This window comes from Dreissena polymorpha, chromosome 7 (assembly GCF_020536995.1).
Source record: "Dreissena polymorpha isolate Duluth1 chromosome 7, UMN_Dpol_1.0, whole genome shotgun sequence".
Lineage (NCBI taxonomy): Eukaryota > Metazoa > Mollusca > Bivalvia > Myida > Dreissenidae > Dreissena > Dreissena polymorpha.
This window is the reverse complement of record NC_068361.1, coordinates 33,887,130-33,904,302: the sequence shown is the minus strand read 5'-3', so window position 1 is coordinate 33,904,302 and position 17,173 is coordinate 33,887,130. Positions and strand designations below refer to the sequence as shown.

The 17,173-nt window shown below is 35.0% G+C and overlaps 1 protein-coding gene and 1 long non-coding RNA gene across 2 annotated transcripts in view; both read right to left on the bottom strand.

Moving 5' to 3' along the window:
• Positions 1 to 216: 216 nt before the first annotated feature.
• Positions 217 to 1,216, bottom strand: LOC127839176 (uncharacterized). The gene is made up of 3 exons (XR_008030198.1): positions 1,079 to 1,216; positions 499 to 720; positions 217 to 281 (listed from the first exon to the last, which is right to left on the bottom strand). It is a non-coding gene; the product is annotated as an uncharacterized LOC127839176 (long non-coding RNA).
• A 651-nt stretch (positions 1,217 to 1,867) lies between these two features.
• The window catches only part of LOC127839617 (protein kinase C-binding protein NELL2-like), a 19,481-nt gene continuing 4,175 nt past the window's right edge, over positions 1,868 to 17,173 (bottom strand). The window contains exons 4-6 of the mRNA XM_052368004.1: positions 3,671 to 3,766; positions 2,425 to 2,510; positions 1,868 to 1,879 (exon numbers count right to left, since the gene is read on the bottom strand). Of these exons, the coding sequence (XP_052223964.1) occupies positions 1,868 to 1,879; positions 2,425 to 2,510; positions 3,671 to 3,766 (194 nt within the window). The remainder of the gene's footprint in view (positions 1,880 to 2,424; positions 2,511 to 3,670; positions 3,767 to 17,173) is intronic.

The window sequence follows — 17,173 nt, the reverse complement described above, 5'->3', positions numbered from 1 at the left end:
AATATATGCCTCCAATTACCTTTCCGGCATTCGGGGACGACCCGTCGTTTCCAAATCCCACTTATCCTCACCGCGGCGTTGCCTAGCAGCCCATGACCCTTGACACACTCGAACATTCTTCTGTTTGGCTCGAAGTAAAACACATCAGATGGTTCACAAGTTAAAGATCAGAAATTGACCGTGCTGTATTTCATAGCGTTAGCCGCGGAGATGGTTCGTCGTTCTTTCGGGTCATCGAGAGTCATACCTTGTTGCAACATTTGCCGGTATCATGCAGCCAACTGTATCGAGATCCAAAATTTGCGTTGACGTTTTACGCACAAAAAAATAAGTTTATATTAAAAGCAATGTATCTGTTTAAGCACAAAATTTCTTTGTCATACTTGTCGAATTGTGTCGTTGATGTTTGTTTTAGAAATCAGTATAGATGTGTTGCAAATTGGCCTTCGAAGCTTATTTTATTGGAACGAAAACAAATAAGTAATAATGATTACATACTTGGCTTGCATTCTACCTCGGTCCCCATGCACTGTAATCTACCGGTTGTTTGACTACACTTGCACGAGTATCTCGCATACAAAATAGCATCCATTCCGTTCTTGAACGAAGGCTTGTAGTCTGGATTGCATGTGAACGATTTACCACGATCTGTTTTTTGTCCATTTTCGATCGTTGTACAATTTTTAGGGATAGGTGACGATTCAGGAGGTAGCTTTGTATCTTGAAAATAAAACCAACACCATATCCGAGTTAGTCAGGTAGCAGCTATAAATATTGTTCCAACCGTTGGTTTTCAACAATATAATTATTTAAGCCTGCTTGAAACGTATTGTTATTTCTATGTTCAAATGTGAAATGTATAAACAAATAAGATGAACTTGGTATTTTACTGTGCACAAGTACAATACTATTTTGATTCAACATTGGCTACATTAAATAAGACGCACCCTTTAAACTTTCGACATGTGGGCAAACATACACAAATTATCATAGAAAGTATGCCTCTTAATCAATAGCAATTATCTAGTGCTGACACGTTTTTTTATAATCGTACAAATATAACCAATATAGAACCAACCTAATTAGCATTTCAACTCATGCTTTTTGAATACGCCATCTAAGCAATCAATGTAAGCTGTGGATACGTCATTACTGTAATAGTCCGAATAGTCGAAACCAGTATTTTGACACGTTACACGAATTTGTGTACCATTTGTCACCTGCAAAAAAAGAACCGGAGTTTAAGCAACGTAATTTTTATCACATAATATAATATGACAATTTTAATGCAATAAATTATACATGACCCTTTGGCCACAACTTAAAAGTACCTCTAGCTATGAAATGACACAAACGCTGATTAAATGCGTCTGTATAAACACGTCCGTGCGATATTTTTAAGAAGGAAAGTATCTGTGAACTGGCTTTTTATTCGCCAGCTACAAACAAGTCCGGCATTGGGAAGTCCATAACAATGTGAAATATCTTTTTCTTAGCCAATGATTTTATTAAATATAAGGCCAGAGAATACCGCTTGGTATTACTGTAATTCCAAAGCCGTGATTAAGAGTAATATTAAACTTATCCTGTGCATTTAAAAAAAGTTAAGATCGACTTTATTTAGTTTTTGTAGGCTCAAACAAACTAATAATTCATTTTGTGCATTAATTAAGCATTCATATAGTAATGCACATTTTAATTTGTTTCATAAATGTGTTAAATTCTAGAAAATAAATCGACAACATGTAAACTTTACTTTAAAGTGCTTATTTGCACACGTATCGGTATTATACCCACAAATGAGTAATATACACTAAATCAAGTTGGCGTTCCATAAAACATGCACATTTGCTGAATTTGTAAGCGGTCAATATTCCCGCTGCATATAATTAACGTAAGAAATCTAGATAAAAGCTCATGCTAGACAGCTACACCGAAACAAATATGTGTCAGGTTTGATTGTGTTTGATTGGGTTTGATTGGGTTTGGGCACATAAATCAACCCCCCAGATGACCCACATCTATTGTTTTGTATATTCCTCACCATGAGTTTTAAACGATAAGAAACTATATGATTGTAAAAATGTATGGTGCAATTTAACCGATCTTTATAACTAATCCAATACCAGATTCAAGACGTGTTACTGGTAACGACTGAGTCATAAAATAAATATCAGACAGTTATCCTCATGTATGTATGATACTTATACTAGTATTTTTTTTTTTGGGGTCGACTTCTTTCAATCGCAAACTACGAAGGTATAAATGGTGCATTTAGTGATTGGAAATATGTCACAAATAAATGTAGATGGCGAGATATATATTAACATGCGTGTCATTACTATATAAGTATGTCTTCTTATAAATAGGTAATATATAGAATTATGATTTCGGTATATTCGTTCAGAAAACAAAATAACTTGCCTTTTCTCCCTCAGGCAGCGTCGTGTTGGTCGACATGTGCCAGTAGTTCACATTTTGTCCAGCCTCCAAAGTACAGTTTTTTGTTTCTGAACGCAAAGTAAAAGTGAGTGCTAATTCTTATTGTACATGTAAATTGCTTGTAATGTGTAAATGACATAAATTTAAAAATAATTGAATTTTAGAAACATTAGAAGAGTAGTTATTGTTACTGTCATCTGATATGTGATTTTGGAAAAACGTAAATCACTATTTAAATAGGATAATATTATTAAAATTATAATGATTATTTGTGTATATTTAAGCACAACATTTCTTTGCCATAAATGTCGATGTTTTTTAGTCGATGTTGTTTGTTATTTAGAAATCAGTATAGATGTGTTGCAAATTGGCCTGAGAGCTTAAATAATTGGAACGCAACCAAATAAGTAATACTGAGTTACATACTTGGCTTGCATTCTACCTCGGTCCCCATGCACTGTAATTTACCGGTTGTTAAACTACACGTGCACGAGTATCTCGCATACAGAATAGCATCCATTCCGTTCTTAAACACAGGCTTGTAATCTGCGTTGCATGTGAGTACTATTTGTTGACTGCATCAGATAATGCTAAGTTAGTGTTTTTAGTGTGCAGAAATATAAAGTTAAAACGATCCTCAAGTATTATACCTGTCTTATCCCGACAACCCAGCTAATATTTAGAGCCTTATTTTTGTTTAAGAAATAATTCGTGTACGTTATAGTTTGTTGTCGTATGGATTAAATCCCGAGTGCGCAGCACGAGTGATTTGAAACCACGCATCTAAACTACCGGCCATGGGTTATTCGACAACAAACTATAACATACAAGGATTATTTCGATTCTAACACGGTTTTTACTAAAGATTTATACAATGTATCTTATTATTGTACTATTTTATGTGAAGCTCTCACATAAATACGCCCATAGTTTGTTGTCGAATAACCCAGGCCGGAAGTTCTTCTTTGTTTATATGAAATTTGACACGTGCCGTGTTAGAATGAACAATAATAAAAAATTGGCATTTTTACGTCATAAGGCCTTTATTTATTTAAGTAACTGTGACTCGACGATCTTTGAAAAACAAACGGCAAGTATCTTGAAGTACTAAACACTCTTTTAAAGGGTACATTTTTGTGAACAGACCGGGAAGACAGACAGAAAGAATGAATGATGTTCAGGTGGACGGATGGTTAAAATGAACGTACATGTGATTTAGTTCAATTACCGTTTTCACACCGTAGTCCATTATATCCCTTGGGGCACTCACACACGTCAGGTGATACACACGTTCCTCCGTTTTGACATTCAGAAGAACACAGTGCTGGAAGAAAGTAAATCAATTGAAATCAATAACAAACGATTATCACTTCTTGTTGGACACAATATACTGATGTTTTAGAAATATTGCTAACGTGTTTTATACAAGTTTATGATTCATACGGCTATCGTTGCGTTACACAAATTGAAACGTATTCGATTAAATTCCTCATGGTATTGACTATATATCATTCCAACGGTTATAGTTTAATTACCGTTTTCACTCCTTACAAAAAAAGTGTAAAGTTTATTTTCATTTACAAAGAAATATATACTAGGGAAGCAGTATTTTTGAATGTGATGCCTTGTTGTTGTTTTTATATAATTTTTGATTTGTGTTCCTATTTCGAAAGTTTTTATATTGATTTTTTAAACCCAATCATACCCAATAGGCAGGGTACATATAACGGTCTCGCACGACAATTGTGAATAACCATGAGATTAGTAATTTTGAATAATCATTAAGCACCACCATTTTAAAACAATTGATGTCAATAATTGTATTATATTAATTTTATTTTATTTTCACATGTCCCGTATTTTATGGAACATTCAGACAATCGATGCTTATTTTTATTGTTTAAAATCATTGAAAGCTTAATTATGTCGTGAGCCTCATGGTACCAACTCTCGAACGATTTTTTGCCGATTTTATTTAATTTGTCAAACTGTTTCAAGTTTTTCAAATTAATTTAGGCTGATATTTCAGGTAAAAGACTTCTCTTTCTAAAACTATAAAATGTAAAGAAAACAAGCGTTAATAACTCGACCTTACCGTTGGTCAAATGAAGTTGGTTGTGTTTACATTTTGCAACCCGTTTGGAACCATTTATCGAACGTTCACTCAAGCAAGCCATCAGACATTTGCAAGACACACATAAACTGGTAGAATAGATGTATTTACATTGCAAACTGACGTGGAAAATCATTACTAATATATGTTGTTCATTTAATCAAAAGATTAATACTAATTGATACTTTGAACAAACATGTTCCTTTTTTGACATCCCTGACTGCCGCTTGTAGAGCACAGACTGAGTATTTATTTGAATTTTAGTGTCATTTGTCTAAAAGAAATAAAAAGACAATCTATATAGATATATTAAATTGAGGAATACAATGATTCTCAATTAATGTGGTTGAATGTTACAGAGTTATGAGTTGGCGTCAGTACGAATTGACCATAAAACAATAGTTGTTCGCAACCTAATCCATTAAAATAAAATAGAAAACAGGGCAAAGTAAATGTAATCGCTTATTTTGACAGTTGTTAACAAAGTGAATGGTAGTAAAAAGCCTTAAAGGTAAATGAAAACATCGCTCAAATTGTTAGAATCTTATATAAAAAAACATTTTGATGACTTATAATGATCTAACTGAATTAACCACACATTTATCTGGTCAAATATTAAATTTTTATTTGGTTCAATGAATCTTCGTCTGCAGTTGCGTTTACGAAGAAGAGGCTGTCAAGTTGGAAGTTTGCCAATAGAATGTATTCATATTGGACTTACTTAAAATAGAACCCGATTTCAAATTAAACGATTCCACCTTGAGTAAATTTAATAATTTAAAAAATCGTTCGAGAATTGGTTCCGTTCGATAATTGGTACCCTGAGGCTAGATCTTTGATAACACATGGCCACGGATCTTACACGTTTCACACTGTTTCCCGCTCGTTTGTTCCAAATAAATCACTATTGAAATATGATCAACAAGGCTATTGCCAAGCAATAAAAGTCCCCTACCTACGAAGGATCCACCATTTTCAGCAATATTTATAGTTTATTTGTTGCCATAGCAACCAGAATTCTTGACGTAGGAACAAAATGAATTTATGTGCATAATCTCCATATTTCAATGTATTCATGTTTCAAGTTTCATGAAAAATATGAAGAACTTTTAAAGTTATCGCAGGATCTACCATTGTCAGCAATATTTCTAGTGTATTTGTTGCCATAGCAACCAAAATTCTTGATGTAGGAACAAAATGAAATGACGTGCATAATCTCCATATTGTTATCTGTCCGTGTTTCAAGTTTCATGAAAAAATAAGAAGAACTTTTAAAGTAAACGCAGGATCCAGAAAAAGTGTGACAGACTGACAGACTGACACACAGAGAGCAAACAGTAAGTCCCTCTTCGGTTTCACCGGTAGAGGACTAATAATAACAAGAGCACCGCCTTGCGGGTGCAGACCGCTCATCTATTTTCTTTTTAAATGTGAAGGGACTCTCATTTTCAATCACAAAGGAGGGAGGAGTGGAGTGAAGAAGGGTGTATAGTGTGGGGTTGTGGACATTTATTACATTATCTTCCAAAAAAGCGAAAAAAAAAAGAAAAAAAAAATCGGGGGGGGGGGGGGGGTTTGGGCGCGATGGTTGGACGGTATTTCAAACATAACCGTTTTAAAAAAAAAATGGGGGGGGGGTATAGTGTGAGGGTGTGGTGATAATTTGTGAGATGATCTTAAAAAAAAAAAAAAAAAAAAAAAAATCAAAAAAAAAAATTGGGGGGGGGGGGTGGGGGGGGGGGGGTGGGGGGGGGTATAGTGTGAGGGTGTGGTGGTCATTTGTGAGATGATCTTAAAAAAAAAAAAAAAAAAAAAAATAGGGGGGGGGAGGGGGAGGGGGGGAGGGCACGGGGGATGGTTTGGGTGAAGTCTATTGTGGTATGTCAGGTAAGAGTAGTTTCATCAAAGTATCAATCAAATCTAATCATAAATAAAGAAGTTATGGCAATTTTAGCAAAATTTAATAATTTGACCTTGAGAGTCAAGGTCATTTAAAGGTCAAAGTAAAATTCAAGTTGCCAGGTACAGTAACCTCATGATAGCATGTAAGTATTTGAAGTTTGAAAGCAATAGCCTTGATACTTCGAGTGGATCGAAACACAAAATTTAACCATATATTAAAAGTTACTAAGTCAAAAAAGGGCCATAATTCCATAACAATGACAACCAGAGTTATGCAACTTGTCCTTTACTGTACCCTTATGATAGTTTGTGAGTGTTCCAAGTATGAAAGCAATATCTATGATACTTTAGGGGTAAAGTGGACCAAAACATAAATCTTAACCAAATTTTAAATTTTCTAAGTATAAAGGGCCCATAATTCCGTCCAAATGCCAGTCAGAGCTACATAACTTTGCCTGCACCGTCCCCTTATGATAGTTCATAAATCTTGCAAGTATGAAAGCAATAGCTTTGATACTGTAGGAATAAAGTGGACCTAAACACAAAACTTAATCAAATTTTCAATTTTCTAAGTATAAAAAGGGCACATAATTCTGTCAAAATGCCAGTCAGAGTTACATTACTTTGCCTGCACAGTCCCCTTATGATAGTTAGTAAGTGTTGCAAGTATGAAAGCAATAGCTTTGATGCTTAAGGAATAAAATGGACCTAAACACAAAACTTAACCAAAATTGTCAATTTTCTAAGTATAAAAAGGGCACATAATTCTGTCAAAATGCATGCCAGAGTTATCTAACTTTGCCTGCCCAGTCCCCTCATGATAGTAAGTAAGTGTACCAAGTTTGAATGCAATAGCATTGATACTCACTGAGAAAAGTGGAACTAAACGCAAAACTTAACCAAAATTTTCAATTTTTTAAGTATAAAAAGGGCACATAATTGTGTCAAAATGCACGCCAGATTTATCTAACTTTGCCTGCCCAGTCCCCTCATGATAGTAAGTAAGTGTACCAAGTTTGAATGCAATAGCATTGATACTTTCTGAGAAAAGTGGACCTAAACGCAAAACTTAACCGGACGCCGACGCCAACGCCAACGCCGACGCCGACGCCGACGCCGACGCCAAGGTGATGACAATAGCTCATAATTTTTTTTCAAAAAATAGATGAGCTAAAAATTGAGGATTTGATCTGGCTTATCAGTCCAAACAAAAGAAACGCACACGCTTAGAAACAACAAACGCCTGAACAACATCGTTGATAAACTCGTCAATTCTCTATATCGGCCGCGCATTCTCTCGAGAAATACTTTTGCTTTTACATCCTGACAAATACTCTCTTTGTTCTGCGTAAAGTGAGGACTGTCAAGTGCGTCATAAAACTGAAAACGTCTCAAACGCAATATTACTGATATAATGAATTGCGTGATTATCCCCACGCTTTTTGAAAAAAAGGTGGGGATATTGTGGTTATCTCCGCCGTCCGTCCGTCTGTCTGTCCGTCCGTCCTGGCCACTATCTCCTCCTACACTAAAAGCACAAGAACCTTGAAACTTACACACATGGTAGCTATGAGCATATGTGCGACCCTGCACTATTTGGAATTTTGATCTGACCCCTGGGTCAAAAGTTATAGCGGTTGGGGTGGGGCCGCGTCAGAAATTATCACTCATTTTTTTAGGTTATTTTACATTTACTTCTTTATTTCTACACCGATTCACTTCAAATTGATACTGGACCTCTCTTATGACAATACGGTCAATCCCAACCATGCATGGCCCCATTCCCAACCCTGGGGCGCCCTGCCCACATAGGCCACACCCACCAAAAATTTCCATTTACTATAATTTTTTCATTTCTACACGGATTCACTTCAAATTGATACTGAACTTTTGTTATGACATTAGGGTCAATCTCAACTATGCATGGCCCCAATCCCAACCCTGGGGCGCCCGCCCACATAGGCCACACCCACCAAAAAATTCCATTTACTATAATTTTTTTCATTTCTACACGGATTCACTTCAAATTGATACTGAACTTCTCTTATGACATTAGGGTCACCCTCAACTATGCATGGCCCCATAACCAACCCTGGGGCCCCGCCCACATAGACCACACCCACCCAAAATTGCCTTTACTATAATTTCTTCATTTCTACACCAATTCACTTCAAATTGATATTGAACTTCTCTTATGACAATACAGTCAATCTCAACTATGCATGGCCCCATTACCAATCCTGGGGCGCCCCGCCCACATAGACCACACCCACCCAAAATTGCCTTTTACTATAATTTCTTCATTTCTACACCGATTCACTTCAAATTGATACTGAACCTCTCTTATGACAATACGGTCAATCTCAACTATGCATGGCCCCATTACCAACCCTGGGGCCCCGCCCACATAGACCACACCAGCCCTAAATTGCCTTTTACTATAATTTCTTCATTTCTACACCGATTCACTTCAAATTGATACTGAACTTCTCTTATGACAATACGGTCAATCTCAACTATGCATGGCACAATTACCAACCCTGGGGCGCCCTGCCCACATATGTCACACCCGCCCAAAATTGCCTTTTACTATAACTTCTTCATTTCTACACCAATTCACTTCTAATTGATGATGAACTTCTCTTATGACAATACGGTCAATCTCAGCTATGCATGGCCCCATTACCAACCCTGGGGCACACCTAGGTCAAACATTCGGCGTGGGGATACGCGTCGGCCTCTGCCGCGCCATTTCTAGTTTCCGATTGTAATCATACCGTTAGGTCACTAAGTTTTGTGATCGTCTGAATACGGAGGCGTAAGCGAACTTCCAGAATGTACTTACACAAAGATATAGTCCGAATAATGAAATTACTTAAAACAAGCATAGGATTTTGCCTTTGTATAATAACTAATGTTTTAACACGATAACGGTTAGAATTGTTTGTACTGCATCACTGCGAACAGTGTTTTTTCTCAGTATGTGCAATAAAATCCGTGTCCATGCGTTGTTATGTATTTTCTACTTTTATTTCCGAACACGTCTACATGCATATATACGTATACACTTGATATAAATACGTGTGTTTAGTCATCAAATCTGGAAGATTAGCATTTAACAAATGATTTATATTTTGCAAAACGTTTGTGTGTGAACATTGTAACGTCAAACCAGTATTCAATTTGGTGATTCTTTAAAATGTTTACTGGAGGCCTCTAATGCATGTGTTGGTGCAAAATGAAAATACTACTACATTGTTACCCGTCAACAAGCAAAAATATTTGTAGAAAAGCGATTAAATTGTCATTTTATTATTTTACAAATGTCTCATAAACTAAGCAAAGCAAGGTTTTTACAAAATAATAGTAATAAGGAGTTTTTTAACAGCAGGCAATGCCTCTTATGATGCAATTATTGCAATAGGGAAGTGTTTTTTACTGAATATTATACATTTATTTTTGTTATTTCACACTATGATTTGAAATAACAAGCTCATATTCATTTATTAATTTGATTGCAAATTTTTATTTATTTGCAATGTGAAATTACAAATGGATGATATATAGTTACAATTGATTTAAAAAACATCTTTAAAAATATGTTGATTGTCGATTTAATGTTCTAGTTTTTATTTCAGCGTTTTCGTTTGAGACATAAGTACTTCATGCAAAGCATTTATCAAATCTCAGTTTTATCGCTCGAAATTGTTTGCTTTAAATATTCAATATTGCTTTGGAAATATTAAAGGAGCCTTTTCGCGTTTTGGTAAAGTAACAACATTAGGAAAAAGTTCTTTCATATTCGCAACTTTTCGTTTGAGTGTTGAGATCTGTGAGGAAACAGTAATACTGAACATTAACCATGCTATTAAATAGCCCTAATCTGCATCTTTTGACGATTTAAAAACCTTAAAATTATAAAGCGTTGCAACGCGACATGATTGAATAATTTGGAGAGTTCTGTTGTTGTGGTTATATTTTGTGAAACTACGAGGATTGCTTGTAAATATGAGTATAAAATACGACCTTCATTGTATGAGCACGGATGGCCGAGTGGTCTTAGTGGCAAACTTTTACTCCAGGACTCCATGGGTCAGTGGTTCGAGCCCTGTTGAGGATTACTTTTTTTCCTGTTTTAATTTTATTCTTGATATTATACTGGCGCTTTTTAGATCCAATTTTTACATTTATCAATATAAAGCATTTGATGACAATCTTCAATACATGCCAAAATCTGTGAAAAGGCCCTTTTAATATATTTTGCATATTTAACAAAGATAAATATGTCAAGATAAAAATTAAATGTTCCTGAAAAAACACCTAATATTTTTCAAAATACTTTTTATAATAAATCTATGTGATCATTGCGGAAAGAATTTTTGTTTTTTTCATTTGTAAAGTTCACAGGTCGATAGCAAGCAGATTTATTGTAAACTCATTTATATAATTATCACATTCAGTAGCAAAGTATATTAATACTCATCCCACACCTGCAAAGAGTGGCAGTGCTACAAAGATTTGAACTCCTTTAAAGTCTACTGTTAGTTGAATTTGTATTTTAAATAACAAAACATACACTGAAAAGTATTTTTCAATTACGGATTTATGTTCTTGTATGTGTAATGCAATATACAATTATATTGTTACAACTCAACATACGGCAAGTACAATGGCGTGCGTTTTTCGTTAGCATATTTCAGCGAACTCTATTCATCGCAGTGGCTATAATGTAAGGTTTAACTGATAACTTTTTATCTTTATTACCGACTCACAACTGCGCTATAGATAGGCGTGCTAATACTTCATCAATTATCATGTCATCTTTTGCAATCAAATTGTTAGCTCTTCGAATTGCTTATTCAGACACCTGATTTCGAGATTCCTGATTCGCTTTGATGAGATACCAGTTTAGTTTAAACGTGACAACTTACTCGTTGTAACTACATGTATATACCAAATTCGTTGTAACGAGACAACTACCTCGTTGTAACAAGATTCATGACTCGTTGTAACAAGATACCTGAATTCGTTGTAAGGAGATACCTGACTCGTTAAAATGAGATACTTGACTCGTTGAAATGAGATACATGACTCGTTGTTGTGAGATACCTAACTAGCTGTAACGAGATACCTGATTAGTTGTAACGAGATTCCTGGCTCTCTGTAACGAGATACCTGATTCGTTGTAACGTGATACCTGACTTGTTGTAATGAGATACTTGACTCATTGAAATGAGACACCTGACTCATTATAGTGAGATACCTGACTCGCTGTAACGAGATACCTGATTCGTTGTAACGAGATACCTGACTTGTTGTAATGAGATACCTGATTCGTTGTAACGAGATACTTGACTTGTTGTAACGAGCTACCTGACTTGTTTTAATGAGAAACCTGACTCGTTGTTATGAGATACCTGACTCATGGTGACTACACAATAGGTCGTGTAAACGATAGTACGTACGTGTAAAATACACGTTGTCACCGCATGTTTCAAAATTTCTGATACAAAATAGGTTGACATAACTTCTTTTGATGTAAATCTGACTGATTTATATACTTTTCAAGTGTACGTATTATATTGATGGATTATCTAGTTGCAACTACGTCTTAAAAGTAAATACGAAATTTAAACAAGCTAACGTCATATATATATATATATATATATATATATATATATATATATATATATATATATATATATATATCATCAAAATGAGGGAGATTCATTTTAGTGCTTGGTTTTCATTTTAATAAAAAAACAACATCCACGTTACACGAACAATTAAACAAGATAAACCTTGTAAACAGTGTATCACAGAGATCGCAACAGATGTTTTCGGAGTCTTGATAAAAGGGTTTTAATGAATATGCGTGAATTGTCGTCCCAGATAAACATATTCAGTACGTACAGGCTATTAAGGGACGACGATCCCCGCTGCATTTGCATTTTTTTTTTGTTAAATGAAATCTCTTCCTAGCGAAAATCCAGTTAATGCAGGAAGTGTCGTCCCCGTTTATCATGTACAATCTGCACTGGCTAACATGAGACGAAAATTTAAGCACATGCATTTAACCCAGTTTTCCAAGAGCGAGGCTCATATGTGTTCGGAATCTGGCTCTTCCTTTCGGTCTCACTTAAAGTCAAGTGAAAATAGTTACTACTAATGTGATAAAGGCTAATTATTTTGACATCTCGATTGACGCTTTTCCAAACGCAGACACACACACTCAAGCGCGTATTTGTAAATAAGTTGTTATAAGGCCGATTGAAGTGGCCCGTTGAAGTGGCAATATTGCCTGAAACGATGATTCATGAAGTGTTTATATTTTATTGATGAAATACGCGAAAAACCACAATTAAGTGACACAAGAGTTTCAGCAATTATTTAAGATTGGTTTTGTAAGTGTTTCACTTTTGTGTATGTGACTTTTATCAACCTCAAATAAATATACAGGTAATTATCATTGATGAAGGCAGAAATGGCGGACGACAATATATTTGATGATCACGACAAGCCGGTTAACCCCGCGTTGTTTAATGTGTTTGATCTCAAAATAGCTCAAAACTATATGGTATTATGGTTAAACACATTTAATATAAAATCGCTTATATTTGGATAGAATATATATAGTTATTTATTATTCGTACGGTAAAAACATTGATACAGTTCTGCATAATGTATGTACATATAACAACAGGAAACGTAACATACAGTTGACTCAACATGTACAGACAATATTATCGTCACCTATCCAACGTTCGTTCGCGAGAATATTTTAAAATTTTACATCACACAATTAGATATGACGAAATATTATCTTTTGTTTTCGTTGATCGAATGTAAATGATCATGGTTAACTTATAAACTGAGTTGCTATGTAAACTGAAATAACTAGTGAGAATTAATTGCGCGAATGAACTCTTTTAGTGGTACTGACTCATATCAGAATCTTAGTAACGAGATTTCCATTTGCACGGACGTATTGAAGATTTTTACTAACGTATGTCAACACAATTGTTGTTGACAGCAATTTTGATTTATACATGTATATCGATCTATGATCTGTAATATGATATAAACTACTGACTTTGTTGAGTAGTTGTTTCTGTATTCTCTTTTTTCTTCGACGTTGCCTTATGTGTTGTTGTTGCTGTTGCTGTGGTCGCTGTTGTCGGCCTAGGTGTTGTGGTCGTTGTCGGTGTGGAGGTTGTTGTACGTGTGGTGATTGTTGTAGATGTAGTGGTAGTTTTTGGTGAAGTGGTTGTTATAGGTTTGGTGGTTGTTGTTGGTGTGCCGGTTGTTGTAGAAATGGTGGAATTTATTGGAGAAGTGGTTGTTATAGGTATGGTGGTTGTTGTTGGTTTGCCGGTTGTTGTAGATGTGGTGGTTTTTATGGGAGAAGTGGTTGTTATAGGTGTGGTAGTTGTTGTTGGTGTGGTAGTTGTTTTGGCTGGGGTGGTTGTAGCGCAAAAGATGTCGGCTGACGTCCATTCGCCGTCCACGCACGTAACGTTCGACGTCGTTCCACGCTTATCGAAGTTTGATCAATAAGCTTTTCTTCCAAACTCTTTTTTCGGGACATCATTAAGTGTATTCACGTGTATTAAATATAAATACCGGAAGTATGCGATTGTTACGTGGAAACGTTATACTTACTCCTCAATATGTTCCTTGAATAAAGGACATCTGAAAAGTTCCTTGAATCCAATTAGAATTATAAACTTATGATCGAGGATACATTTGAGACATAGAACGTCATTTCGTTTCGTTTCTAACTTTAAACATATTCAATTATTTGTAGAATCTCACATAGACTATATTTTTAAACTCATCATTCTAGTATTTCGGTCAAACAAATTCTAAGAGCAATACTTTAATTTTGGTATTTCGACATCACGGATCTGCGTGTATTGAGGACCGTCAAGTGCTCAAAACACTGAATTCCGGATACAGCAATTAATTATCGTAAGAATGTGATTTGTGAAACTTCCTAAATTGAATATGTCATGGAATGGGATAAACTGGTAGTATTCGTTCGTAAACATATCGGTTAAGAACTACGAACTTTTGATTCTCTGTTCTTTCTACGCATGTGTAAACGAATGAAACTACCATAACATTCTTATAAGTAGGAGTAGATTATAGTACATCATTTATTAATGAAAGCAATCGGGCCCGAAATAGTAAGCGCGTAAGATTTTACCTACATCGACATATATTATAGACCCTTTCAGTTATTGCGGGTTTTTAATTATCTCCCTTGTGTGACGTCATGCGATGATAAACGATTGTATCGATTGTAAACGAGAACAGAATCTTGTTCGAAAATGTTTTTTCAACGATGTAAATGGACAGAACATATGCACGAAAAGATTTGTAATTACCTAATTGTTAATAATGTATTATTTTCTAATGAAATTTTGATATTCGGTTTATAAAATACTGCTGATACAGCAGCGGTATTGTTCATCAGAGAACGTGATCGGAAGACTAAATACTGAAAATCCCACAAAACAATACAAATAAATAAGCCGTATTCTTTCTTATAGTAAGACTTTTATAGATGATGTTTAAAAAATAATGAAACATATATATATTTGATCACAATTATAAGTGGTGTGGATATTGTTGTTGTTCATCAGCGATCGAACGTGTAAGAGTTGCATTTAATCAATTGTAAAACAAAGCCCTAAAAAAGCGGAATACATAGCAATTGTTAAATTTTATCATTTTCTTTTCCATTGAATGGATTTTCGTTTTGTTTGCATTGAATGACAATATTAATAAATATTAGCATACATACGGAAAAGAACTCTGCATATTATGCAACTTGAACTGTCTTTGCATGTATATTGAAATCTCTTTACTAATGACAAGGAGTGATACAAATCTAGCATTTTATGATCTATGATATATATATATTTAATTTATTTAACGCAAGTATTGTTTACCCTATTGTGATTGCTTGTTTTCATGATGGTGTTTCGTACACTGAAATAACGTACTTGACATCTATACACGTAATAGCGGAGTTTACATTTGCCAGTACCCTTTAAATACCTCAACTGCGTAGCAGTCAAATTGCACAATATTTTTAATTTATGTATAGTTATTAAACACTGTATTATTAAGATTAAACTGACACACACACACACACACACACACACACACACACACACACACACACACACACACACACACACACACACACACACACACACACACACACACACACACACACACACACACACCACACACACACACACACACACACACACACACACACACACACACACACACACACACACACACACACACACACACACACACACACACACACACACACACACACACACACACACACACACACACACACACACACACACACACACATATATATACACGTTCCTGTAAATCCATTTCCGATAATGTCTTCATTCTTTTTAATGTTAAAATATTTTATTGAAGCAAATGTTCAGTATTTTGGCTTTAAAATTTGGCTAAAAAGACTGCTTAATATGCAAAGGGGGGATGACATAGAGGTTCATTAATTTTGTTTAATTACCAGACACTAGGCTGCAACATGCGGTTTATGCAGGGACCCATGTATAGGTCCCTGGGTTTATGACACCTTATTTTCTTTGTAATTGTCTTGGCAGTATACGATCATAACGAGATAATCGGGTTGTGATGAACAAAGGTGCAATAAAACACCGGGATAAAAATGCTGCAACAAAGAGTGTCAACATTGGTGTAAACAATTGAATCAATTAAACAATTACATTATTCAAGAGAATTTATCTTATGTGTAACAAGGTAAGTTTTTTCAGACAAATACAGTTTCAAATCAGGTACAATATGTTGCGTACATAAAATCGATCTATTTAATTGTTGTTTATTTTCATCATTACTTGTTTTCGTTCGTTAAATTTAATTTATCCTGAAATAGGTCAATTAATGATTTTTTTTAAATGGTCGCGAAGAAGTGCCAATATGGAGATTTTTGTCATAACCACATACCGAGCTCTTACATTGTGTTCTACTCCCGAGTTCGTTGTTAGTAAAAACAAATAATAACAAAAATAAAATCGTTTCAAAAAGGCATTTCCTTGCATGCAAATGTTTTATTCAGACATAACTAGTAAAATTTTATTTGATATGTTGCGTGATTATCATTACAAACGATGATTTTGTCAGCCTTCCCTTTATGCGCTTATATGAATTCCACCCCTTTTGGCCAACCAGTGGGCGGAGTCTAAACTTTGCAGGTGGGTGAATTGACACTTCAATTCCCATTTTCAATGGTAAAGGTCATGTTCCCAAGTGGTAAAAAAGCGCTCAAATCATATACCAATGATAATTACCATTTAAATATAAACGTTCGGCGCTTTTTTCAATATTTGGCATTTTAATAAAATATTTACGTTTAAAGTTTAGTGGTTACAGTGCGGGATTTGACTTGCGACACACAGGATTATTGAACGGAATGTTTAATTTATTTTCACGCTTCAATGTACTAAAATGAAATATGCGAAAAGCGATAGCTTTAACAGGCGTCAATATAATGAAAAATTAAATATGTGTGCAATTTACGCATAAACGGTATAGTGCAAGAGACGTTGATATTATCAGCGACACTGTACAATTTTCTCTCTGGCGGATTATGTATCATCTCATTACGTAACATCCGACTAAGGGACACAACTCTTA